The 27,412-nt window shown below is 44.4% G+C and overlaps 1 protein-coding gene across 10 annotated transcripts in view; it reads left to right on the top strand.

Moving 5' to 3' along the window:
- SRGAP2 (SLIT-ROBO Rho GTPase activating protein 2) overlaps positions 1-27,412 on the top strand; it is a 243,118-nt gene that overhangs the window by 82,076 nt on the left and 133,630 nt on the right. For all 10 annotated transcript variants that reach the window (XM_060091025.1, XM_060091022.1, XM_060091024.1 and 7 more), the window contains exon 3: positions 12,039-12,231. In XM_060091025.1, coding sequence (XP_059947008.1) covers positions 12,039-12,231 — 193 coding nt within the window. The remainder of the gene's footprint in view (positions 1-12,038; positions 12,232-27,412) is intronic.

Raw genomic sequence — 27,412 nt, 5'->3', positions numbered from 1 at the left:
AACTATTCTAATTACTTTACAAATGTTAACTCATAAAAACTCTAAGAGGTAGGTACTATTATTAATGAACTTTGACACATAGAGACATTGAGGCACAGAGATGTTAAGTAATTTGCCCAGGGTCACATAGCTAGTAAGTGACGGAGCTGGCGTTTTGAGCCCAGACATTCTGTTTTCCAGTTATAGGCAGGCACGTCATATACAATCAATGGTGATCATAGATGCCACTTACTAAATACTTTCTTTGTGCCAAGCAGGCTCAGAGAAAGTTGAATGGTAACTCAGAGTTTGCTCTACTGCCTCTCCAGTTGATAGCATCTCTAGGTGGGCATGGACTTTTTGCTACTGTTTCCTTCAAGAAGAAATGATATAAAGGTGTTTTCCCACTCCACCACAACACAAATACTTAAATACTCAAAGTTAAGGCAGTAAGAATGAGGACTTTTGTGTGATAAGCTGAAGAAATTCAGGGATCCCAATCAATATTGCCAACTGGAACTATAGGATTCCAGTATGAAAGGCAACTAAATGAGTCCATATCTCAGTTTCATTAAAAAAAAAAGTAGGAGAGTGGATAAGAGCCCTGTTTTAGAATTGAACACATCTAGGTTCAGATCCTGTCGTGATCTGTAACTATCTCGGTGACTTCAGGCAATTAACTAATCTCTCTGAACCTCAGTGATCCCTATCTGTGAAGTGGGCAGAATCAGGATTGACTTTTAATAGAATCTTACTAGGTACCCGGCATATAGTAAACACTTTACCTATTTTATCTATGTTATCTCTTCTACGCTTTACAACAATCCACTGGTGTGGCTGCTGTTACAAACTCTATTTTATAGATAATGAAACAGACTTAGAGAGATTAAGTGTCTTATTCAAGGATAGACAACTAGCATGTGGCAGAGCTAGAATTAAAGCCAGGTCTTTCTGAATGCAACATCTGGGCTCTTAACCATTCTGCTTATTGCAAACTTATCCCACTGGGATGTTTTGAGGATTAAATGAAATAACATACCTTTACACTTAAATGGTGACTCAACTTTCTATGAGTCACATAGAAAGTATTTACTAAATGGCATCTGTGATCACTGTTGATTGTATACCTACCCATAACTTTTGTAGAGACACTTTACCTGTTCACAGAAAACAAACTGTAGTCAACTAAATCAGTTCTTATAACCAACCAATCACTTCACAAATATGTTGAGTCCTTGAAAAATAACTATTAGTTAGCTATTCTCAACACTCTACTAAGCAGATACTTTTGTTGGGGAATAAGTTTCATCAAGGAAAAGATGATCTGGGCTTCCCTGGTGGTGCAGTGGTTGAGAGTCCGCATGCCAGTGCAGGGGACCCGGGTTCATGCCCCGTTCTGGGAAGATCCCACGTGCTGCGGAGCAGCTGGGCCCGTGAGCCATGGCCGCCGAGCCTGCGTGTCCGGAGCCTGTGCTCCGCAACGGGAGAGGCCACAGCAGTGAGAGGCCCGCATACGGCAAAAAAAAGAAAAAAAAGAAAAAAGAAAAGATGATCTATCCAGCATCTAGACCAGTGCCTGGCCCATGGTAATTGTCTTAGTCTGAGTTCCCTAGAATTAGAACTCTAGAGGCAAAAGCTTACACTTTATTTGTGAGAGCCATCACAGGGAAGCAGGAATGAGGAGAAAAGGGAAGCGAGAAAGGGAGGGAGGGAGGGAGGGAGAACAAATATAAGGGACTGCTTAGAGGCTGGCCACAGCTTCATGACAGGCTGATCATTTGGTCTTGTGGGACATCTTCAGAGAAAATATGTGAAGCTACTACATCTCTGAATGGTCCACTGGGGGAAGGAGGGAGAAGATTTCATTTGCCAGCCCCCATCCCCTCTTACTCAGGGGTTGATGTCCTAGAGCTTCAATTCCCCTGTGCTTCTTCATGGCATGGCTGGTGGCTGAGCAGGTCCCTCCAAATCCCATGCCTCAGTGGCGACAGGGAAACCCTGGGGTGGGAATTGAGAGGCGTGTAGCACAGGTACAAGGCAAGGGGCTGTCAGGGCGGCCCACCAGCATGAAGGACTGGAACAGTCATAGCAACTAGAGCAGTACAGGCTGACCCAGCCTGTCAGTAAGGTGGTTGTGTTCATCTTGGGTGATGCATAGCAGGCTCTCAATAATGATCGCCCAAGTAAATAAACTCTTTGCCCTGCTGTCTTCTTTAAGTGATTTGCAGTTATTGACACCCTGATACATCTCTTTCCATTCTCACTCTAGTTTCCTATCTCCTCTTCTTTTGCTTTCCACCTAAATGAGGGTGTCCCCAGGCTTAAGCCTACTTCTATTTCCTTCTCCATGCTTTCTATGAGCAGCTGCATTCGCTTTCATGGTTAACTTCATACTCCCATCTACTTGCTGATGGCTCGCAAATGTCTCCCTCCAGACTTGACCTCTCCTGAGAACTCCAGACTGGAGAACAAAACTTTATTTTCCAATAGGAAGTTCCACAGGCACTTCAAAGGCCGAGTGAATCTCCTGGTCCTCTGTAGTCATCTTTGTCCCTTTTCCCAACAACTAACAGGGGCTTGGTCCATGCTGGTGGAACTAAATCTGAAATGATGTGCTAATACTGTAGACCAAGCTGGGTCCTACACAAAATGAAGTAAATCCTCCAGAGCCAGCTCTCTAGGAATCTAGGGTCTGGATTTTAGGATTGATCTGGTATGTTTTCCATTCAGTTGCGCTGGAGCCTTGAGCAGCATACAGTTTACCGTTGTCCATTACTATAGTGGACATGTTGAAATTGACATTTAGTCTTTTCAGGAGTTGATTTCAGGGAAGTCCTTGGGTTTTTGACTCTTCTTGCGCTGTCCTTCTGCTTTTCAAGACCCTTACCTTGCTTTGTCCACAGTTTACAGATCCCTTTGGAACAGTGTATCTGATCTGCTCGTGGAGCATGCGCACCCTTTCTTTCTTTTCCACCCCCCTCTTTCTCTCCATGCTCTTCTGAATAAACCTTCAAATCACTGTGCTGTACTCACACAGGATCCTGGGCTTGATCTGCCCATTTCTGCCTCCTCACCTTTGCCCTAGTAATCACAGTGCTCCTTCCTCTATAACCCTTACACCTCTTTAAATCCTCCCCAGTTCCAGGCCTGAAGACTAACTCAGGCTGATCCTGGTTTATACTGATCTCCTCAATGAGCGTAATCTGGGACCATTATTTTAGCACTTAGCACACACAGTCCTATACAGTTGAATGCTTTTGCATTTAGTCTCCTTTTTTTCCCAATTGGATTATAAGCTCCTTGAAAGCAAGACAATGTCCTTGTGTGTTCCAATGATTTGTCACTCAGATCTTTGCACAGAGACGGTATGAGACAAATATTTGCTAGATTTGTTGGTTGGTTATCATGGTCCTTGGGAATTCACTTCCACTTTGTCTCTAGCAATCAATCAGGGGCATCAGACTAAGTAACATTTCCCAGAGGAGCTGTTGGTCATCTCATACCAAATCTTTAGTTTGTAGTACAAGTTAATTCTAGACTTTGGACCTCAGGAATTCTGTTTCTTAAACATCTCAGGCAAGGCCTAGGAGCTAAAATTACTACTTTGGCATTTGATGTGGCAGCTTGTTCATTTGGGAGCCTTTTGTCTTTGACTTTCTATTGAGTCACTTAAAAGAACCAAGGCGGCCTGCCAAGAGCAGCCCTGATGATTAAAGTTCATTGAGATATTCTCCTTCACACCCTCCCATCTCATTGGCTTTATGAGGCTGCTTTCTGTGTCTTCACTTGGGGGCTCAACAGTTAATGAATGGACATCCTTCGGAAACTCTTAAGGCCATTTTTCTCCTTCTCCTTCCCCCGGCTGGTTTCTCTTTGTCTCCAAAGCTTCATGCATTGTTCTTAGGTAGTGTGGAGTTAATGCGAGGGGAGGAAAGGTTCTTTCTTTCATAACTTTGGGGAAATCTACTGCACAGGGCAGACAGTTTTGAAGATGGCCAAACTTAAAGTTCGACACAAAGAACTATAGTAAAAGGAAAGCCGGAGAGGCTAGCACTCAGGTTGCCACCACCCCTCCTTCCTCCCACCAAGGTAACTGTCTTACCTTTGAACCCAACCTTTGATCTCTCTTACATGTCCAGTTTGCTCACCACTGTATAGAGATAGCTTGGACTCACTAGCTTTAGGATCAGTGGCTCTAAAGTATGTATTATTACTAGTGATTAGCGTTAGTATGTGCGGGGATTTTCCACTCATGGAATTCTCCTATCCTTTTTGACCTCTGTACTATTCAGCCTGGATTGCTCATTAACGCTCACTCCATCTCTTAATTTAGAAGGCCTAGGAACCCATCCAGCAGACCTCCTCCTCTCTGATCTTCCTTCAGCTCTGTTCCCATCATGACACAAACTTTCACCAGCTCCATTCCTGGCCTCTTGAGATCCAAACTACCCTGTTAGCCTTTGGAGCTGCTCCTCTCTGTGCACCCTTATGTCTGACCTACGCTTACGTCGCCTTTTGTTCTGGTGAGGCCAGCCTCCTCACTATCTCATAAAGAGGCCGCGCTCAAACATTCCCATCTCTCCGCTTATGTTTTCCCTTCTTCTGGAAGGTTGTCTCCTCACCCTTCCATTTATTGAAATTTTACCCATCCTCAGAATACTAGTTCAGACTTCTCTTTCCTCCCATTTTCTCTCTTTATCCTCTCCTTCCTTCCACAGATTTCAAGCCCTACTATATGCCAGGTATGGTTTTGGGTCTAGGAGTATGTTGTGAGCCAAACAAACAATTTCTCCCTCTCAAGGAGTTTAGTCTTTCTCAAGAAGCCTTATTTTAGCAATGATAGTCCCCACTGCTTTGAGTCCTTAAGACTTTTACTTGTAATATTTCTTCTCAGTTTCATTCTTGCAGTATACTATAATAAAGATTTATATATTTAATTATATATCTTGTAATTATATATAATTATGTAATGTGTAAGTAATTATGTATTTTTTGAAAATGTATTATATATTTTGATCATGTTTTCACAATTAGATGGTAAGTTCCTTGAGGACAGGGACCTTCATGCTTCTGAATACTTGAGAATTCCCTACTTAGTCCACTAGGAATCCTTTGTTTGCAAGAGACCAAAACCCCAATGCAAACTATTTTAAGCAAAAACGGAATGAGTTGGCTTGTATGCTGGAAAGGGCCAGGGATAGGGCTGGCATCTGGCCATGATTGATTCAGGGGCTCAAGTTTCCTTTTCCCATACCTCAGCTCTGCTTCCTCTAGGTTGGCTCCATTCCACTTGTGGTGGCAAGATGGTAGCACTGTCTCAGACTGACATTGTCCCCAGGTCTTGTAGCTCCTAAACAGGGCCTGGAGGTAACATCTACCATCTTTGGAGAGGCCAGAGGTGGAATCAGCTTTGTGAAAAGCACTAAGAGTCGGGCTTTCCTGGTGGCGCAGTGGTTGAGAGTCCTCCTGCCGAGGCAGGGGACACGTGTTCGTGCCCTGGTCCGGGAAGATCCCACATGCCGCGGAGCGGCTAGGCCCGTGAGCCATGGCCTCTGAGCCTGCGCGTCCGGAGCCTGTGCTCCGCCACGGGAGAGGCCACAACAGTGAGAGGCCCGCATAACGCAAAAAAAAAAAAAAAAAAAAGCACTAAGAGTCTGGGAGGATATGGATGCAAGGAAGGGAAAACAATAAGTATGTCACATCCACATATTCTGGAAGCTTGGTAGCTATTTGTTGATTGATTGTTTGGATTAACTCATGTTTGTTTCTATGCTATATTCAATAGGGTAAAGTAACGAGGAAAAAGGCCATCAATCACACTCTTTGAGGAAGAATATTTGCTGTTTTCTAGTTTGCTAAGAGTAGCTTGATGGCTTTTATTGGCATACTGACTACTGAGATAAGTAATAATGTCAGTCACTGAAAGATGTGGTATAGGAAGTTGATTGAGGGTGATACGTGTCTTCCTTCTCTCTGCTGTCACGACACTGTGTGCATACCTCATTTATTTATATTATTGTTTCACTGTGTTTGTTGTAGGTTTTTTACTTGTCTCTTCCTGACTGCTCTGCTAACATTGACAGAGGACTTTGTCTTTTTACTCTCAGAGCACCTGGAAGGTGCTCAAATAAATATTTGTGACAAGAGTAAGTAAGAAAGAACTTTCGCTTAGGAACCCAGTGACCCGGGTTCCAGGCCTAGATCTGAAGCTTAATAGCTGTGTGATCTCCAGAAACTCCTTCCCCTTCTCTGGGCTCTGGTTCGGTTATCTGTCCAAGAAAAAATTTAAAGCCCTTCCCATTACTGAGTTTGTAGAAAGGCAAACCTGCAGGTAAAGAGCGAGACTTGGCAAGGTATTCCAGCATTCTGTTTCCCAGGGAACAGTTCTGAGAGGAGCTGATGACCACTGTGATAAGAGGTCTTGGTAGGAGATATGGAGGGTAGAGCCTGGTGAGAGCCTCAATTGTCTTCTTATATAACACTTGCTGGAAAGATACTAGGAATTCATATTCCTGAGATGGCTGAGGTGACATCATGTGTTTGTGAAAGGCTAAAAGCAGGAGAGGCACATTTTGTGGAAAAAGACCGACATCAGGCCCGGTTCCCAGTGGGGAACCCAGGCTGACCTCATGCTCAACGGGCTCTGAGCACAACCTGTGGGAGTGGCAGCTCTTGTCCCCTAGGTGCCAGCATGTCAAGGAGAAGGGAAGGACGTGCCTGTGTTGATCTCCTGAAAGATTACAGCTTTCTCCAGGCCTCCCCTCGACCCCCATTTTTCTCCTCAGAGATAAGGGATTCATAGGAGGGGGTTCCATGTGACTTAATCAGACAGAATTCTTAAAAAAGGAGATGAATTTTGAAAGAGGGAAAGAAAGGGGTTAATATCTTTGGATTGGAAGCAGTGAGCTGAACAGAATCTAGTACTCTGCTGACTGATGAATTTCCTGGGTGTCCTCTGAAGTGAGGACAGTTTCTAGAGGACTGTGTCACCTGCATTGGCAGGTGTTATATAATTTTAGAGTCTCCATGATTGTCGCTGTGGCAGTGCCCTGTTTTTGTTAAATGATCAGTATCCTGTTAGGTCTAGTTTTTCTTTGAATTTCATCAGTTTTGTGACCCTTCTGCTTCTTTCTAAAAAGGAAATGAGCCTCCTTCTAACTCCCAGGACAGGTGTAGTTAGGATCTCAGCTATGGCCAAGCATGGACAAGGAGTCAGCATATCCTGGGGGGATATGGACGTGTGTGCTGAGCCTGCAATTGAACTCATACATAAAAACATTCCTTGCCAGGTTTTGATCTGACACCCTTCGGAAATGATGGAATGGTGATCTGCCAGTGGAGTTCAATGTCCTGGCCAAGCTTCCTGCCTGAGGGACAGCTTCTAAGATTTGCTTTAAGAATATTCAATGCAGAACTGAAATTCAGCCCATACAAGTGGAGAAATGGAAACCAAGAATTCCTTCCTCTTTTTGGTGCCTGTTTGCTGGACCATTTTCCCCTTAGTTGGCAGGATGGCACTCAGCAGGACATGCTGTTTTGGTGGGGTTCAATTTTTGTAATGAGATATAATTCACATACCATAAAATGTACCCCTTTGAAGTGTACAATTCAGTGGGTTTTTTGGTTTTTGTTTTTGTATATTCACAAGATTGTGCAACCATCTTCACGGTCTAGTTCCAGAACAGTGGAGTTATATTTTGACTTGAATCTTTGAATGAAATGCTAACCAAAGGTTAACTCTGATTTTCAAGAAACTTGTTCTAGAACTTTGGCCCCTTTTGCATGGGAAGCTGCAGTTTTTATTCAAGTGTCATTTTTATAAAACATAATAGAAAAAGAGTCAGAGGACATTGAAATGTTCTTAGGCTTGTTGCCTAATATCTTTTGCCTGCTACTGATGACTTTTAAATCTTTGGTCTTTAGGTGGGGGCTTAATACCATGGCTATCTATAATAAAGAATATCTGAAGCAAAAGTAATGAGACTGTCTTTGCTTTCTTTTCCTTCCTCTTCTTGTCAAGCCATGCTTCATTAGGGCAGGGCTTGGGCCTGTTTTGTCCTCTGTTGCCATCACCTAGCACAGGGTCTGTTATACAGTAGGGGCACAGTAAAGATTTGCTGAATAAGTGGGCTGGGTGAGGTGCCCAGGGGAGGTCATTTTTGGCATGTATCACTCCAGGTCGTTCATGGTGACCTTTGTACTTTGGCTTTCTGGATGGCTATGAAATACATTTATAGCCCTGAGATACAGCTGCATGTAGAACGTGAGAACTTGACTTCTTCAGTGTAGTTCTAGGGACAGAACCTACAAAGATCCCATCATCCCCAGCTCCCAGGAACTCTCATCCAGCTATAAACTGAATTTGCAAAGGCTTCTTGGGTTGATGTGGTGAAGCACTGTGGGTGGTGTGATTGTGTGTCTTTGCGTGTATACACGTGTGCACGTGCATTCTGGCCTAAGCACACGATGGAACTGTGTGGATGGAACTGTGAGGAATTTCTCCATGTTTTTATAAATTGCCCCTTTCTTCTTTCTGCTCTTGTAGTTTACTGGTCGGCCAGGGTACAGAGGGGCCTCCAGCCTGGGCACATGGCCCAGGCGTGCTGGCGTTCAGTGGCCTATTGTTTCCTGCCCATCTTATGCATGGACAGAGGACTGGGGCTGGCACAGCTGCCTTCTTGGGGACCATTGTTTGTCTTTACAGCAAAAGCAGCAGCAGCAAAAGCCTGGACAGAGCACATTTTGCCCTGGACAGAGCAGCCATTCTGTCTTGGAGCTTCAGGCCTGGAGGTGGGGGTAGTTGGAGTCTCCCGTAAGTGCCTGTGCAGAGGCTCTGAGGATGGGAGCCAGGGCGGCATCTCCTTCCATGGGGAGGGGTGGGGGGGGAGGGGAGATGCTCAGTGGAGTCGCATCACTAATTAACCACAGTGGCAGGTGGTATCTCTTAGCAGAGACTCTCCTTTTCCTGGATTGGGGTGGGGATATCGCATTCTCACTTCCTTCAAAGCTGCCCTGTAGAGGAGATCTAGGAAGCAGGAAGGGATCCAGCCCAGTTGTGGACTAGTCGAAACATGGGCTAGTTAGTGAGTCACCGGGCTACTCCAAACTTGACTCTGGGGGCCTGAGTCACCACCTCATCTGGAAGGTGGGGAAGGGGACATTCCAGGGTTTGGAGCGAGAGAAACTGTGATTCCCCCAGAAATACCTCATAGACCCCAGACTCTTGTTCGTTTCTCTTGTTTCCCTGCCCCACTGACAACCTCTTTGACAAGTCAAGGCAAACCTTCATTTGGCTTCAACCCCACTTGCACCTAATTGTATGAGCCTTTGGTAAATTACTTGTCATACTTCAGTTTTCTCATCTGTGCAATCGGGACAATTGGGGATACCAATTATGGACTAGTAATAAAGGTTAAATGAGATGATGTGTATAAAGGTGTTCAGTAAGCATGTGCTCCCTTTCCTTCAGGGGCCCGGAGGGGATGCCTGAGGTTGGGGTGCACTTTGGGTAACGCTGCCCATTTGTTGCAACACCTAAGGAGGTCAGGGTGGAATTCCATGCTGGCTGGATGCACGTTGGGGCTTCTTAGATTAATTCACGTATCTTAAAGGCCTCCTATGAAGTGCTTGTTCCTCAGACAGGACAACCCTGGAGCGGTCTACCTCTGGAACCTCATGGGTATTGTGGGAATTTGCTTAGCCTCCTCTTTTTATGGCGAAGGTGGGCATCATCCATCCTCCTGTGCTCCCTTTCTGCTCCACTAGTTAGAGAGTTTATTGAGGCAAAGTCATAAATGAATTACAAGTGACTCAGAGAGGGCTGACAGCCCCTTGCCTATCCACATCCTCTTGCACATCTGTTACTGACTGGGTACCTGGAAAGCCTTTTCACCCTAAGATGCCCTGATTCTTATTTATTTATTTTTGCGGTACGTGGGCCCTCACTGCTGTGGCCTCTCCCGTCGCGGAGCACAGACCCCAGACGCACAGGCTCAGCGGCCATGGCTCACGGGCCCAGCCGCTCCGCGGCATGTGGGATCTTCCCGGACCGGGGCACGAACCCGTGTCCCCTGCATCGGCAGGCGGACTCTCAACCACTGCGCCACCAGGGAAGCCCCCTGATTCTTATTTAATGGACAAGTTGTAAGTAATATCAATGAGCATTGTGAATGTCCTCTCCACCCACAGTCTGCCTACCCAGTGGCTACTACTACCAGCTACTACTTCTATCTATCAAAGATAGAAAGAGGACAGATGCCTCGAGGAATAGTCTCGGCAAGGGCTGTTGCCTTTAAGAGGCCCAGAAATCCCTGGCAGGAACCAGCTGCCTGGCATGCCCTCTGCAGATCTTCCCCCCCAACACCCTTGTAATCAGACTCCAAAAAAACACAGAACAAGAGAGCTTTGATGAGGTAGGCGGCTTTTCTGCGCAGCCTTCTGTCTGCTTGAAACAATCCTCCGGTGCTCAGTTTCAGTTCAGGTGAGGTTACTGCAGGCCTGGTTGGCATTGGTGGTTGGCACGGGAGGAGGCAGGGAGCCGAAGAGGGTGAGAACTACACTCACAGATCACCTGAGATCACCCATAAAGGACCAGATATTTGTGGTACATCCTGATATCTGTAAAAACAAACAAAAATGAAGATGGGGATGGATGATGGATCCGCAGCTACTCCAAGGTGAAGCCAAATGTACCATTTGCCCATACCTCATTGCTTCATAAAAGGAGTGGTTGGCAGAATTTTCAACATCATAGCTTTGTTCCTGGATTTGCCTCTGATTTATCTGCAGCTCAGATGAAAACTCTATAGATTCCACACCTCCACCCTATGCATTACAGAGCATAGACTGCAAGCACTGTTACAACTCTACTGTTGGGGAATGAATTTGGAGCATGCAGAGGAAAGACGTAATAATACCGGTGCTCCTTTTCCCTGGGATTGGAGTTACTGTCACATCCTAAGCTATTGGAGCTGAGCAGGCTTGTGGGGGGGTGGGGAAGAAAGGGATGAAAGGAGTGACTCCACTGTGACTCAGATGGGGATTGGGACATAACTTCAGCAGGATACGTACTGCAGGCCTTGCAGTCTGGCTTTGGCAAGCTGCTTCCTGCGGGCGCCAGGTCTCTTGTCAGTAACGAATGCAGTATTGCATCTGAGGCAGATCTGGTGGTATCTGGAGCTGCCATTGCTGCAGTTCCAGAGAGGGTGTTTGCTAACCCTGTACGAGGATTCTGGCCATCCAGAAAGCTGCCAAGCTAGACCTTAACCAGAAATATTTCTAGCTTTGACACAGCAGAGGCTCTGAGTACCTGTGAGGATGAAGCATCAGAGATATGAGTGATATTTGTTGGTGAAAATATCAACTTCTTGAAGATTGATTACATTCAGTGGTATTGGAAACTGTGGAATCTGATTGACAGTTAATGGTTTGCATGCCTAGAGGTCTGGGTGCTTGTTTCATTCTAGACTGCCACTATTTGCCCTTGGGCAGAGCCCTTTCTATCTCCATTACAATATCCTGACCTCTCCCCTTACTTCATGAAGATGTGGAAAAACAGTTTGAAATAATGGGAGAAAGTATAAAAAGTAGGAGTTTGGGCTCTAAAGTCAAGCTGTTTGGGTTTGAATCCTGGCTCCACCACCTAATAGCTTGACTTCTTTTTAAGAGTCAGTTTTCTCATCTTTAAAATAAGGATGAAAGTAGTACTAACCTAATAGGATGGTTGGGAGATAATTCATTTGGCTCCCTGCCAGAAGGGAGCCTACATTCTGACACTGTGCTGGAAGCACAATAAATTGCTTGTTAAGGGGTAGCTCTGAGTATTATTATGTCTGATAAGCAGTTTCTCTTAAATGATTTAGCAGATTCCTGGTTTCAGTGTTCTTTAAGGGTCTGAAAAGAGTTGGTGAGTTTTGGTGGTGCCTCACATCACATTTGAAAAATTAAAACCTTTAAGTTCCCCATAGCACAGGGAACAACTAAGTGGAAGGGGTAAATGTTGGTGTTATGGTTTTTTCCAGGGATCTCTGTCTGACTGCCTTACCTCACTTTCATTGCAGAGATCCGTGCTCAGCTCACAGAGCAGATGAAATGCCTGGACCAGCAGTGTGAGCTCCGGGTGCAGCTGTTGCAGGACCTCCAGGACTTCTTCCGGAAGAAGGCTGAGATCGAGATGGACTATTCCCGCAACCTGGAGAAGCTGGCAGAGCGCTTCCTGGCCAAGACGCGAAGCACCAAGGACCAGCAGTTCAAGTAGGGACGCTGTGGCTATTACTTTTAGAGACCTTGAGAATGGGGTCCGGGATGGAGGGAGGCAGGGTGTGCCACCTCCATCGAATTGTATTTATGAAGCAGGTGACCTAGTGATTTCAAATTGGCTGAGGGTTGAGAGCCCTCAAGGACTTCTCCTTTTCCAGATCAGTCTTACATTCAGTTCGATATCTTGGAGAGATCAGAATAGATGAATGAACCATGCTTATAATAACAGCAAACGCCTTTAAAGCTCTTCCTATATGCCAAGCATGGTTCTAAGGGCTTTTACATATTTGTTAATTCACGTAATCTTCACAACTCCATATGTTAGTTATTGTTATATCCCCAACATACAGATGAGGAAACTGAGTCATAAAGTGGTTAAGGAACTTGCCCAAGGTCTCTCTCTCTCTCTTCCTCTCTCTCTCACACACACCCCTAATAAATAAATAGCAGAATAGCAGAGCTGAAATCCAAACCCAGGTGATCTGGCTCCAGAGTCTGTGTTCTTAACCATTTCACCAAACTGTCTTTAACTGGAAGAAATTAATGTTGTAGCCATAAACCTAAGTCTCTGTGCAGACAGTTGCTAAAGCCTATTCCTTCTACATTTACAGTATTTTATACAAGTGGCCCCTTCACTTTGTTGTCACTGCCATTGCACTAGTTTAGATCATCATCATCTTTGCCTGAGTGATAGCAGTACTTACTGTATCATCTTTAGCAGAGGTTCTCAATCCTGGCCACACATTAGAATTTCCTGGAGAACTTTTTAAAAATACTGAAATCTGGGCCCCACTCCAGATCAATTAAACCAGAATCTCTGGGAGTAAGGCCTGGGTAACAGTGTGGTGTAAAATCTTCCCAGATGATTCTAACGAACAACCAGCGTCGAGGACAACAGTCTTCAGCTTCTCCCCATTCCAATCTGCCTGATCCATTATTATCAGATTTAGTCTTCCTGGAACACCCTGGGGATCAGGCAGTCTCTCTGTGCAATGGCCCCCCGATGTCTGTGTTCTTGATACTGAAGGTGTGGTCTCCCAAGAGCAGCACCGCCGGGGTTTTGGAAATGCAGAATCTCAGGTCCCACACCCAATCTGCTGTAACAAGATCCCCAGGTGATTTGTGTGCACAATTAAGTTTGAGAAGTGTTGCTCTGTTCACAAAGTGTACACTCCTTGGCTTGGTCTTCAAGCCCCTCTACATCTGGCCCGACCAGCTTTCCAACCTTATTTCCTGTTTCTGTTCTGCTATACTGCAGCCAAACAGAACACTAACTCCACTGGGCCTTTGCTTATCCTGTTATGTGATCTTTTGTGCCCATTCTTCACATCTCTGCAAGTCGAAGCCATACCCATATTTTAAGACTGAATGCAGTTGCAACCTGTTTTAAGAAACTTTCCAGATTCTCCCAGAAGGAAGAATGTTCTCCCTCTTCTAAATTCTTACAGCAGTTCTTTTTTTTTGTTGTTCTTTTATTAGGACATTCAGAACTATCTGCCTTATATTATCTTCCCTCAGTGGACTGTCTAAGCTTTTCTGATTCATTGTTCAGTCTCCCACAGTGCCTAATGTAATATATAATAGATGCTCACTAAATATTATTGGATGAGTAAATGAATGAGTGGATTTAAGAATTAATTCCAAGTGTATCTTATTTCCCTGTTTTCTATATTTGTTTATCACCCTAATAATTTGGGACGCAATTTATCCTTTACAAGCCAGCTCTGAGCAATGAATAAGTAAGGAGAACATATGACACTTTCATTAGAAGCCAGAAAGAGAATTTCCTCCAGATGTTTTGTCCTCCGAGTCCCCTATCTTTTGCAAGTCCTGTTCTCTTTATGATAAGCAATCCTGAGAGACTAAAATGTTATTTTAGTATATGATAAATGAAGATCAGTGGGGGAATTGTTTGCTTTAGAAAAATGATTCAAAGTTGGATTTATTCTCTTGATAAACTCCTCCTAAGTTTAAAATAGCATTTGATTTTTAGTACTATATTATATTCTCAGCTTAAGGACACATTTACTACAAATTAAGGTACAGATGTGCTGAACTGCTCTGAGATCACATACAAGAAATAGGGTGTTTTCTCCAAGACTGGGAGAATTGATTTCCCTTCTGATAAAGTTGGTACCTGGCTTCACTCTTCCCAGACGACAAGTGAGTATTTCTTGAGAGCCAGCTATGTGCTCTGTGTTGTACAGGTATTGGAAGATACAAGACAGGTTTATTGTGTGTATCCATAGGGAGCCATATCTGGTTGGGGAGAAAAGATTTTTAATATAGGAAGCAATTAGAGGATAAAGCAATAATGGTCTCATTAAGAGATTACTGGGGGACTTCCCTGGTGGCCCAGTGGTTAAGAATCCGCCTGCCAATACAGGGGACACGAGTTCAATCCCTGGACCGGGAAGATCCCACATGCTGCGGAGCAACTAAGCCCATGCGCCACAACTACTGAGCCTGTGCTCTAGAGCCCACGAGCCACAACTGCTGAAGCCCACGTGCCACAACTACTGAAGCCTGCGCGCCTAGAGCCTGTGCTCCACAACAAGAGAAGCCACCGCAGTGAGAAGCCCGCGCACTGCGAAGAAGAGTAGCCCCGGCTCACTGCAACTAGAGAAAGCCCATGCAGCAACGAAGACCCAACACAGCCAAAAATAAAATAAATTAAAAAAAAAAGGGATCATTGGTTTTATGTAGAACATAGATGTGATAAGAGGTCATTGATAAATCATCAGAGACAGATAAAGGATGTGGAATAGTCAGGAGCATTTTCATGAAGCAAGTGGGATTTAGGTTAGTCCTTAAAGGGAGATTTGTGTAGGAGGGAATAGCATGTGCAAGAGAGAGGAAGCAGGAGTGTTTTGGTGGTGAGGCGTAAAGGGGCTAGTGAGGGATCCAGCTTCATTACAGGAGGTTCGTATGCATTCATTCAACAAATGTCCATTGTGCATTCCTTGAACTCCTTCAGACCAGACGTGTACCCTGGGATATAACAATGAACAAGCACCGTCTTCCACATGGCACTTATAATAGCATGAGGAAACAGGCACTGAACACATCACACAGTTAGATGAGTTGAAGTAAGTGTTGCAGAACAAAAGAACAAGGGGCTACAAGCACTCATAGAGGAGCCCTTGCCACTCCTTTGCTGTCACTTTATGGCTAGGTTACTTTAACAGCTTCTTGTCGGATCTTATCCTGAGGAGCAATCTATTGATACTTATTCAACAGACCCCTTTTAAATGCCTATTGGGTACTGTGTTCTGTGCTGATTCCTTCAGAGACTGAGATAAGCTCTGGAATCTTGGCTAACAGGGAAAAGAGACGTGTAAACAATATAATGTTAAAAGGGCTTTAACAGAGGTATGAGCAAAATATTATGAGAACACAGGTATTTCCCAAAGCAGTGGAGAATAGGGTTTAGATAAGTAGACACCAAATAACGGTTCTTTGACAGACAAGCAGGGTAGTTCAAGTTTGATGTGGCAGCATGGTAGAGAGCCCTCTGGGTTCTTGTGTGGGGAAGGAGACGCGAGCAAAGATGGTAGAAGAATGAATGTTTATACCAGAGAAGGCCACGATGGAGGTTTTGGGGGGATAATCCATGTACGATGTGAGAGCAAAAAAGAACAGAGAGGAAGGCATATATTCAAGAAGTATTCAAGAAACTGAAGAGGACTGGGTAACTGATTGGGTAAAAAACTGTAATGGTCAGAGGTGACCCAGTGTCTCTAGCCTGGTGACCTGGAAGAATTGGGGCATCTATGATTGACGTGGGGCTGTTGAGGGAAGACGTGGTTTGGATGGTGAGCCTGCTCTGGCCATGTGGGGTTTGGGGCAGTGGGAGGGCTGTCCAGTGGAGATGTTGTACTGTTGAGGTAAGAGGTGAGGTAAAAAGTGACTATGGGGGCTTCCCTGGTGGCGCAGTGGTTGAGAGTCTGCCTGCCGATGCAGGGGACACGGGTTCATGCCCCGGTATGGGAAGATCCCACATGCCGCGGAGCGGCTGGGCCCGTGAGCCATGGCCGCTGGGCCTGCGCGTCCGGAACCTGTGCTCCGCAACGGGAGAGGCCACAACAGTGAGAGGCCCGCGTACCGCAAAAAAAAAAAAAAAAAAAAAAAAAAAAAGTGACTGTGGAAGATATGAAACTATATGAACTCAGGGAAGAGAAAGAGAAGGACAGAGAGCTAAACCCAGGACCCAAGGCTTGGGCACACCGAATTTTAGGGAGTAGTAAATGTAATTACCAGAAGTAAAAGTTACCAGGAGAGGATGGGGGAGATAAGGCGGAGGGGAACAAAGGAGGGAGAGGTGATTTTTTTTAAGCACTTAAAAGGATGGAAGGTATGTAGGATAGTGTTGTCTTATGGAACTAACAGGCTTGAAGATCTGTAAAAGTTAATCCCAGCAATTTCTTATTGATATTCTCCCATTATAAGGCATTGCGAGAGGCAAAGATTACTAAAATGAGTCCCAAACCCAAGAGTTTTCAATCTGTTAGAGTGCAACATGAAATTGCTGATTTTTGGAAGACACAAAATGTCACATAGTGGCAAATTCATGTGGTACAGCCTAATAGAAGAGGCGATGAGACATACATACAAGTGCATTTAACACAGGCAAGATGGTGAGAAACTCAGTAAGGGAGTCCAGGCAACATCCTACTTTCATACATAATTTATTCCTTAAAGAGTACAGGAGGGCTTCCCTGGTGGCGCAGTGGTTGAGAGTCCGCCTGCCGATGCAGGGGACACGGGTTCGTGCCCCGATCCCGGAAGATCCCACATGCCGCGGAGCGGCTGGGCCTGCGAGCCATGGCCGCGGAGCCTGTGTGTCCGGAGCCTGTGCTCCGCAACGGGAGAGGCCACAGCAGTGAGAGGCCCGCGTACAGCAAAAAAAAAAAAAAAAAAAAAAAAAAAAAAGAGTACAGGAGTTTTACATGGAGTAGGTGGATTCTATTACTATAAGTATATATATGAAATTCTGAATTACACCTCACCTGTTGAACTTTGAGCATTTGTCTCTCATTTTCTTCTTTTTGCCACAATTAAACCCATGGTCTGCTTGCATAAGTCCAGGGAACATTTGAGGAATTATGGTGATTGATGATTTCTAACCTTGTCTTGTTCATCCGGGGATGAGACTCTACTTCTCAATGTAACACTAGCAGCAGCACTTGCATTTTTCCACTTTCCACTCATCTCTGTGTTGTAAAATGGAACCAAGTATTCTGATTTTTGCACGTACAAGTGTTACTGTACAGAGACAACCACGATGCTGAAACGGAGCTGGCCCTTGGCAGACAACACCACCAGGCCACGCTTGAAACATTTGTTAGCAACTGAAAATTGACATTTTTGGCCTAGGAAAGGCTTTTTAGCATGTCTGTTTTAGGTTTGGCAGCTTTAATAGACCCAAATAATAGTATCTTACATGAGATGGAGGTTGATTTTTCTCTCGTGTAATCGTCTGGGCGTTAACCATCCAGGGCTGTGTCAGGGTCCTTATTCCATCCCTAGAGTGTTGCGCTTGTTCTGTATGACGCAAGATGGCTCAGACCACCATGTCCCCATTCCAGCCAGCGGGAAAAGCAAAAGGGCCAGGGGCAGGCACATCCTTACTCTTTAAAGGTACAGTCTGGAAGTGGCACATACATCTCTTCAGCTCACATCTGACTGGCATGGTTCTACTGAGCTGCAAGGGAGGCTGGGAAACGTAGTTATTATTCTAATGACCAGAAAGTAGAGTTTCTATTAATATAGATGGAGGGGAAAGATAGTGGGGGACAGTTAACAGCCTCTACCACACTGTATGTGATATACGAGCAGGCAGGTGTATGAAAGACCATTCTGCTCATCCACTTTGTAAAGTGCCATAAATGCACAAAGAAAAATGGGCTTTACGGAGGTGAGGTTCAGTGGATGGGAAATGGAAACACAGAAGTGCCAACGCAAGGTATTGGTTTTATAAGCTTAATTCAATTGAAACGATGCAGAAGTTGTAGAAGGAGGGTAAAAGGATGGGGAAGGAAGCATTTTAGGCAGAGAGAACAGTGTTGATAAAGGCATAGAGCTGGGAAAAACAAAACTGGTAGGTAACTCATCTGTTTTGCTAAAGAACAGGAGTAATAAACGTGATAGTGACATAAGCCTGGAAAAGTTGGTAGGGACCAGATTACAGTGGTCCATGAATGCCAGGTGATAATAGTTCGGGCTTTATTCTGTAAGCATGGGTGACCCACTGATAGTTTTGGAGCATAATTATGGATGGCTGCAATTTGGAAAGGTAACTATGGCAACAGTGCATAAGATCAGCTGGAGCAGAGAGACTAGAGGGAAGAGACCTGTTAGGAAGGGATGGCAGTGAGCCTAAGGTTAATGGGGGCCAAGACTGAAGTCGTGCCCTGGGAACTAGAAAGGATGGGTCAAACATGAGAGCAAGAAGCAATTAAAGTCAAAGAAGCTGGGACAGAGGAAGTGCTATGGGTTTTCTGGGTTTCTGGAGTGGCAATTGTATTGTATTTTCATTCAGCCGGAGAAGCGTAGCCTCGATTTCGCTGACTCTAGGGCTGGTCCCTAGAATAGTTCATTCTCTGCCCAGAGCATCTCAGCAGGCACTCGTCACCTCCCCCAGAGCTGTAGCAGCTGTTGGCCCAGCAATGCCATGAATTTGTCTCCCTGTGTTGCCAGGAGAGCAGCTGCCAGCAGGAGCCCTAGACAGACGCATCTCAGGGACATGGAAACTATTCAACTTGGGATGGGGTAGGTTAGCCAGGGCTGAAATTGGTCTACATGGTTTGTCCCACCCTTTTCCAGGCCAGTTTCTCAACCTGGCTAGATTTCAGCCCCTCATACTGAGTTAGGTTGGATATTTTAACTTATAGTCTTAAGTGACCGCATTTAGGGACCAACATTGCTGAACTACTGTTTTCATCTTCTCTTGGACAACTTCTTACCCTGGAAGCCATTACCCCGTCACTCTTTGGCTTGGCTTCCTATTCTGCTGCTTTTCTCCTGCTTACCTTTTGTCCTCTCCCACACAGTCTCAGTGCAGACACCTTCACTAAATCTCACACAACTCTGACTCCATTGCAAAGTCTGACCCTGCAGTCCCCTCCCCCTCCTTCTCTCCCCACTACAGATAGAACTATAGTGATTATTTCTATCTATCTTATTCTGCTTTGTTTAAGATAGGTAATATGGCTTCCTCCATCCCTTTGAATTGTGGGAGGACCCTATTAATGTCTGAAATTCTATCTGCCTGGTTTGATTAAGAGCAGAGATATTATGAGAGGGTAGGAAGTCTTCCTAGGGAAGATGTTCTTGCATTTTCTTTGGCTCCTTGAAGAGTCTAAATGTATTCCTGTTTGTTGCTAAGCCTTTGATTGTCTCTTTTAAGTGGAATCTGTGTTAATATTGCCCAGCAGGACTCTAATTGATAATGTGTTGGCTGGTTTTTTTTTTTTTTTTTTGCATAGACTTGCTGTAAATTACCTTTCAGTCATAGTTCATTTGGTTTTGATCTCCTACTTTTAATAGCTCAGTTCTTTCTTTTATTTTGAGGTAGGGTTGTGGGTTTTTTGTTGTTGTTTTTTTATTTTTCCTGTTGAGTTTTAGAGGAATACTCCTGCAATGCTATCCCACTGTGTTTTTTACAAAGACCTTATGCTACTTTATAACCCACTGCCAACATCTTGTCTTTCTTCCAGCTTTTCCTTCTCCTCAACAACAAATATTTGTTGAACATTTTTAAGGTATTAGTCTAGCCTCTTAGAGGAGAGAGATTCAAAGTAGAAGTAGTGGTTCTTTCCCACGTGACTTTATAATCTAATCAGGGACAAATTATGCCTGAACATAATAACACAGATATTCGTTGTAGGGCAATATGGGGTAAGTACCAAGTGCATGCTACAGAAGGCATTATGCACAGTTGGTAGGTCAAGAAACTTTCAAGATGGGGAGTGGGATTTGAACCAGACCTTGAAAATGGCTAGGATTTTGACACATGGAGAGAGAGGGAGGGGAAGGATGCTACAGCCAGGAGGAAAGTGCAAAGCACTTTTGGGGTACAGTGAGTAGACTGGTTTGGTTAGGGTAATGAGTGTATATGGAGGAACGGGACAAAAGTAGATAGGACCATATCATGGCGAGCCCTGACTCTTTTTTTTTTGCGGTATGTGGGCCTCTCACTGTTGTGGCCTCTCCCGTTGCGGAGCACAGGCTCCGGATGCACAGGCCCAGCGGCCATGGCTCACGGGCCCAGCCGCTCCGTGGCATGTGGGATCTTCCCAGACCGGGGCATGAACCCATTTCCCCTGCATCGGCAGGCGGACTCTTAACCACTGTGCCACCAGGGAAGCCCAAGCCCTGACTCTTGAATAAGATTTGGCTCTCTGCAGTGGACACTGGAAACCACTGAAGGTAGGAACAGCAAGTGTCCAAGCTGAGGTTATGAACTCTACTTAAGGAAGATTAACCTTATCCTTCATGGTGATGGTTTGCTAATTCACAAGGAACTTGAGACAGTGAAACCAGTTGTCATAGTAAGTAATAAGGATCTAAATTAGGGTGGGAGGGTAGGGATGGAAAGGATCGAAATCGATTCTTCAGTCCATTTAGCAAGCATGTATTGTGCTCTTACCATGTGCCACGCACATGCCAGGCAGACAGATACTGCCCCCTGCACTCCTGGAGCTTACGGTCTAGAGACAGATGGAAAACAGCTGGTACAGGAAGACTCTACAGGAATTACTGACCGATGGGATTTGTTTATTTATTTTTTTGGCTGCGTTGGGTCTTCATTGCTGTGGGAGGACTTTCTCTAGTTGTGGAGAGTGGGGGCTACTCTTCATTGCAGTGCACGGGCTTCTTGTTGCAGAGCACGGGCTCTAGGTGCGCAGGCTTCAGTAGCTGTGGCACGCAGGCTAAGTAGTTGTGGCTCGTGGGCTCTAGAGTGCAGGCTCAGTAGTTGTGGCGCACGGGCTTAGTTGCTCTGTGGCATGTGGGATCTTCCCAGACTAGGGATCAAACCCACGTCCCCTGCATTGGCAGGCAGATTCCTAACCACTGCGCCACCAGGGAAGTCCTGACTGATGGGATTTGGGTTTCAAGTAATCTTGGCAACACAAAAGAAAGAGGGCTGTGGAGTTTCTTTTGGACTTGGGTGACTGGTAAATTAATGGTGCCTTTAATAGAAATACCAAAGTTAGGAGAAGGAGCTGGAATATGAGAAATTTCGTTTTTGGTTGTTAAGTTTAAGACATCAGAAGGATATTGAAGCTGAAGTATCTGTAATTGACAGAAAATGAATAGCTGTATTCAGGGCTAAAGATCTGGACCATATTCAGAGCTAATGTGTGGGTTGTTGGTAGAGAGTGGCGCAAGTTCATAGAGAGATAATGGTTGAGGCTGTGGAAATGTTTGATTTCCAACAGTAAAGGTTTTAGGAGTTAAAAGAGGGGAAGATTCTTTGTATTGTCTGTGGTACTCAGATTGCAAAAGGTGAAAAGGGATTTAAAAGATATATTTATTTGTGTATTCATTCAGCACACATTTTGGGGACCTAATTATATACAGACATTGATCTAGGTACTGGAGATAGGAATAAGACACTATCCTATTCTCACTAACATTAAATTAGCAGTATATTAAGGAAATACACATGGAAAGTAAATCTGCTTATTTGCCTGGTTATGAGTGTGTAACTTATTGGAAGGGATGTGAGGGAGGGAGCCACACTCAGGTATCTCAAGAATCTGGTAGATGTTCAACCTGCAATACTCCTTTCAGTGGGAGGTTAGGTACACAGTTAATTAAAGAGAAATTCTTGTAGTGTCCATGTTCTTGGCCTTGGGCCCAGTATTTGAATGTGCACAGTCTCTGCAATTACATCACCTATTGCCGGTGGATTTCTCCTCTGGAGTTGAGTTCACAGTTGTTCATCAGCCTCACAGGACAGCATTGGGTTGAAAAACAGAGTCAGCTGGCCATAGAGAATGTTATAGCTGTGATTGCAAATCAGAAAAGAGTGGAGGACCAGAAAGTTCCTCTTTGAATATGGGGTGATTTTGAGGAGGGAAGTAGGAGGAAGCCTGAAGCTGCCAGAAGGAAGAACCCCTTACTTCCTGGGACCTGTGTGTCACTCATTCACTTTGGACATATTTGGGAGCTGTTTGTTCCTTCAGGGAAGGTTTTGCCGAGAAGTAGCATCTGGTGTTGAGCAAAGGTTGGCTTCCTTTTGCCATGGCTCAAGCTGACTTTATTTAGAAACTAACAAAAGGTCTGTTGGTGAGTTTTTCACTGGCCCAGTCCATATAGAACTTTAAGTGGTGGTTGGGTCCTTTTTGCAAGAGTTGGGAGGTCTCCTCTCATGTGGATAAAAGAGGATAGAAGCAACACAGGCACTTTGGGGGATCAGCAAGACAGAGTGGTGGCCTGTCTTTTGAACAGAGAAAGAATTCATTTGAAAGGTCTTTGGGAGGCTTTACAGCTTAGCAGAAAAAGCTGAGAGCTTTAATCCAGACAAATTTGGATCTTCCGCTTACAGCTGTGTGACCTTGACCAAGTCACTTAACCCCGTTTCGCTTCAGTTTTCTCATCCTTGAAATGTGGAGAGTAATGCCTACCTTGAGGAGTTGTTCTAAAGATTAGATATAATATATGTAAAGCACTAGCCGAATGCCTATAACTTACTAGATGCTCAAAAAATGGTAGCCGATCTAATTATCATCACCACAGAAGGAATATAGCTGTGATTGTCAAGATCACAGGTTCTGGAACCAGATTTTCTGGGCTCTGATCTTGGATTTTCTATTTACTAGCTGTGTGATTTTACAGGAAGGTTGTTAGTTGCCTCAGTTTCCTCATCTGTGAATTGTGGATAATAATAGTGTCTACCTCATGGAGTTGTTATGCCGATTAAACAAATTTTAATATATGTGAGGCCCTTAGACAGTGCTTGACCCAGAGTAAATGTAAGTAACAGTGACAATTTTTCTTGTCCTCAGGAGTTGGGACCAAACATAGCTATACCAGGTAAAACCCTAGTAGATTAGATTCACCATTTATTCCCTGCGCATAGTTAAGCGTTCTTAAGCCTGGCCCTAGGTAATAGTATGTCAGTCTCCATTTACTTCAGCGACCCCCATGGGCCCTCCCGAATGACAGACTCTTCCTGCCTCTTGATTTTTATGATATGGCTACATTGGGAGGAAATATGCAATTAAGTGACTCTATATAATTGTATGTCCAGTTCTTATAAAAACTCAGCAGTTGTATGTTTTGTCCTATACGGTTGTCTTATTCACAAGGTGTCATGAACTACCTTGAACCAGGTCATTAACCCTGGCATGTTATTTTTAGATCCAGGCTCATAATCGTCAAGAGGAGGAAATTTGTCTTACAATCACCCTCAGATGTCCTTGTCCTCACGGAGTTAGTAGTTAGCACTAATTGCCAGATCATTAAAGGTGTAGTGTTGAGACCCACAGGTCCCAACTGCGCCCCAGGGGAATAAAAGAACGCCAGCCCTGTTCAGCCTCCTGAGCGGCCACCATCACGACCAGTGGGCCAGGGCAGCACAAATCTCAGTCATGAGCATAACAGACTGTGGTTTACAGGGTTGTCTGTCTCATGAGGCCAAACCGAGGCTTACAAGCTTCTGCATAAATGGCTTCATATCATTCTTTTAGGGCAGGGAATGATAGAGGGCAGGTCGGGAGCAAAACATGCTTTATGCACAGTTGGGAGGATGTTGGAGGCTGGGGCATTCCTGTGTCTTGCTGGCTGTGCCGTCAGAATGTCACCAGGACTCACCTTGGGCTTTCAGCTTGCCAGGGCACAGCCCTGGTGATCATGTCCCTTAACAACAGTGCTGGGCTCAGGGAACTTTTAGTATTCATTTTCTTGGCTCTTGTAAGCCCATAATAATTCCACAGTAGACACAGGAAGCAATGTGCGGCGGGTTCTTTAATTTTCAGAAATTCATAGCCGATTAAGTGAATTGACTTGGATCCAGTTCTTTTTTAAAGGCAAAAGCCATGTCATCTTTATTGGGAGCTGACTGTGTTAAGTGGGAGGGTTTACAAGATAAGAAGAAAAGACAGTCTCTGCCATAAGGACACTCATAATTGATATGGGGAAAAATCAGACAGTCTGGGAGAGAATAATAAGCACACATGTGCGCATGGGCACACGAATCTAAAAATAGGACCCCGTGTAAAGCAGGTTTCAGTAGTCACCGGGAAGGGAGGGAAGGTGGAGGGCTCGGGAGGCACTCGTGCTTGGCTCAGCCAGGGAGAGGTAAAGGATAGCAGTTATGTTCTCAATTAGATTTGGTCCCAAGTTAATTGAAGTAAAGACTTTAATATCTAATTTCTGTGCTGTACTGAAGTATCATGCTGTGAAGAGAAAGAGAGTCATGTGGGAAGAGCTCAGTGTTAATGAAGGATTTAGGGAGAATAAGAAAAAAAGTAGGGTTTGGGTTTTTCAGAGTTGAAATCCTTTCCATAGTCTCCTGCCCTTTATACACCTCCACCGGTCATTGGATCATTGCCCCTCGGGGGTTTTTTGTTTTTTTGTTTTTTTTTTTTTTTCGCGGTACGCGGGCCTCTCACTGTTGTGGCCTCCCTCGTTGCGGAGCACAGGCTCCGGACGCGAAGGCTCAGCGGCCATGGCTCACGAACCCAGCTGCTCCGCGGCATGTGGAATCTTCCCAGACCGGGGCACGAACCCGCGTCGCCTGCATTGGCAGGTGGACTCTCAACCACTGCGCCACCGGGGAAGCCCACCCCTCGGGTTTTAATTCAGGGAAGATCGATGAGCACAGCTCTGCTTCCTAACAGATTTTGGGTACAGCTAGTTAAAGAATCAGGATTAGAAAATGAATCGAACAAACTAGGATTATCTTCAACGGGAGGATGCTGACCTGTTGTTTGCCGATTTCTGCTTAAGCAGTTGGGACAGGGCATCCTTGCGTGGAATTCAGACATCCCGCCCTGGCAGCCTCTGTGTTAAAAGTAGAGGTTGCAGAACAAGTCTGGCAGCTCTCAGCCTGAACCCTTGTAAACAACAGATGTTCGTAACTAAGTTCTGGGGGTGGGGGTGGGGGTTTCTGTTGATGCTTGAAATTCTTTGAATTTACAGGCAGCATCTCGAGGATTTAGCAAAAGGAGGAAGTTGTACAGAATCGATGCCGCAGCATACAGGTGGAAATGATGCCTCAAACATTTCCTTTGGAAGACAAAAGCACAGGCATTGAGTGGACTCTGAATAGAAAGCAAATAAACCCAGGAAGGCAGGCACAATTAAGAAAGGTTCAGTTTCTTAGGTTTATTGACTTTCTGCCCTTCTCCCCGCCTGCACCCCCCCACCCTTGCCTTTTTATACATGGACTAGATTTGTCAGCCACCTCCTTGCTTCTGTTTTCTCTGGTCCTGGGTGGAAATGTGTGCCCTTCCCTATCACTGAGTTCTACATACACATGCGTGCACACGCTCAGGTAAGTGTGTGGCACATTCTTCCATTAGCACTTCCTGAAGCCATTCAGGTGCTTCTAGTATACGGATTAAATGTTATTGTTAGGGACTTTGTCTTAGACTAACCTGATTCTTGCACATTCTCAGTGTTGGTTTTGCCAGGTCTCCTTTACATCATTAACTGGAAGTGAATGAAGGTAATGTGGCTTATAAAGAATTCAGTGATGCCTTTTTTTTTTGTCCTCACCCTACTCCCGGCCCCCAGATACACATACTGAGTTTCCAGACAGCTGATGAATGATTAGGAAACCTACTTTACAGCATAGTTCAGGGAAGCCATATGGAAAAAATATATATAATACAAAAATATATATATAATGTAAAAGTGATTTATCAGATCTGGACCCGTTTTTGAGCCATTCTAGCCAGAAATAATTGGTTTGAAAATCTTGGATAAGGTTTCTTGCTTATTATTTTGGGGGCTGAGAGCATCCTTGTGCTATTATTTCTTCTGAAAAACAAGTCTACTCCTGGCCTTCTTGTGAATTAGCATAGAAAGTTTTGGTGAACACCAATCCTACTATGCGAGGTTCACTTATTCTTTCAGCAAACATTTATTCAGCACTTATTCTAGGGCTGTTCTAGCAATTAAATATGCACAGAAGACTAAGCCAGTATTCTAGCTTATAGAGGTTACCAGTTAATGTGAAACATTTAAGGTTGTATCTATATGCGTGTGTGAATGTGTGTGTTCTGACAAGGTATAGAGCTCAAGACTGAGGAGCCAGAATTGTAGAGGGACCTTTTTAGTCACCTGTATTACATGTGATTCAGTAATAGACACTCGGCTGCATCTTCATCATCAACAATGACCGACAGGTTCTGGCAGGTGCTGGGGTCACGAAGATTTATAGGACCCAGCCTCTGCCCTCAGGAGGCTCGTCGTGTCATGTGGAAGACAGAAGGTTTATATGAAGAAAGATAACACAAAGTAGCATATATTTACTGCCAAAGGAAAGAAAGATGGGAGAACTGATATCCTTTTCATCCAGAATGGGATCTTTAAAATTTTTTTGGACATAATTTTAGACTTACAGAAAAATTGCAATAGGTCAGAGAATTTCTGTATACCATTTATCCAGATTGTCCAAAAATGTTAACATATTAACATTTGCTTTATATTTCTCTTTCTTTCTCTCTCTCCATATACAACTCATGCACATACATATTTTGTTTTTATGAAACACTTGAGCATAAGTTACAGACATGATACCCCTTTAATCCTACACACTTTAATGTGTATTTATGAAAAATAAGGTTGTTCTCTGACCCAATGGTAGTATAGTTATCAAAATCAGGGTGTACATATTGACACAATAATGTTACATAATCTACACACGTTCAGATCTACCATTTGTTTCCAATATTTTCTTTTTGGCAAAACGAAGTCCAAGATTATGCATTTCATTCAGTTGTCTCTTTAGTTTCCTTTAATGTGGAAAGGTTTTTAGATCTTTCTTTGGATTTCATGACATTGACATTTTGGGGGAACATTCAGCCCAGCTATTTTGTAGAATATTCTCTAATTTGATACTTCTGTTAATGTCTAACATTTCTTTATTCAGGTTATGTACTTTGGCCAGGAATACCATAGAAGGGATGTTGTATTCTTCTCAATATACCATGTGAGG

This window comes from Mesoplodon densirostris, chromosome 2, assembly GCF_025265405.1.
Source record: "Mesoplodon densirostris isolate mMesDen1 chromosome 2, mMesDen1 primary haplotype, whole genome shotgun sequence".
Classification (NCBI taxonomy): domain Eukaryota; kingdom Metazoa; phylum Chordata; class Mammalia; order Artiodactyla; family Ziphiidae; genus Mesoplodon; species Mesoplodon densirostris.
Note: the sequence above shows the minus strand (reverse complement) of the source record. Positions and strands in the feature narration are given on the sequence as shown.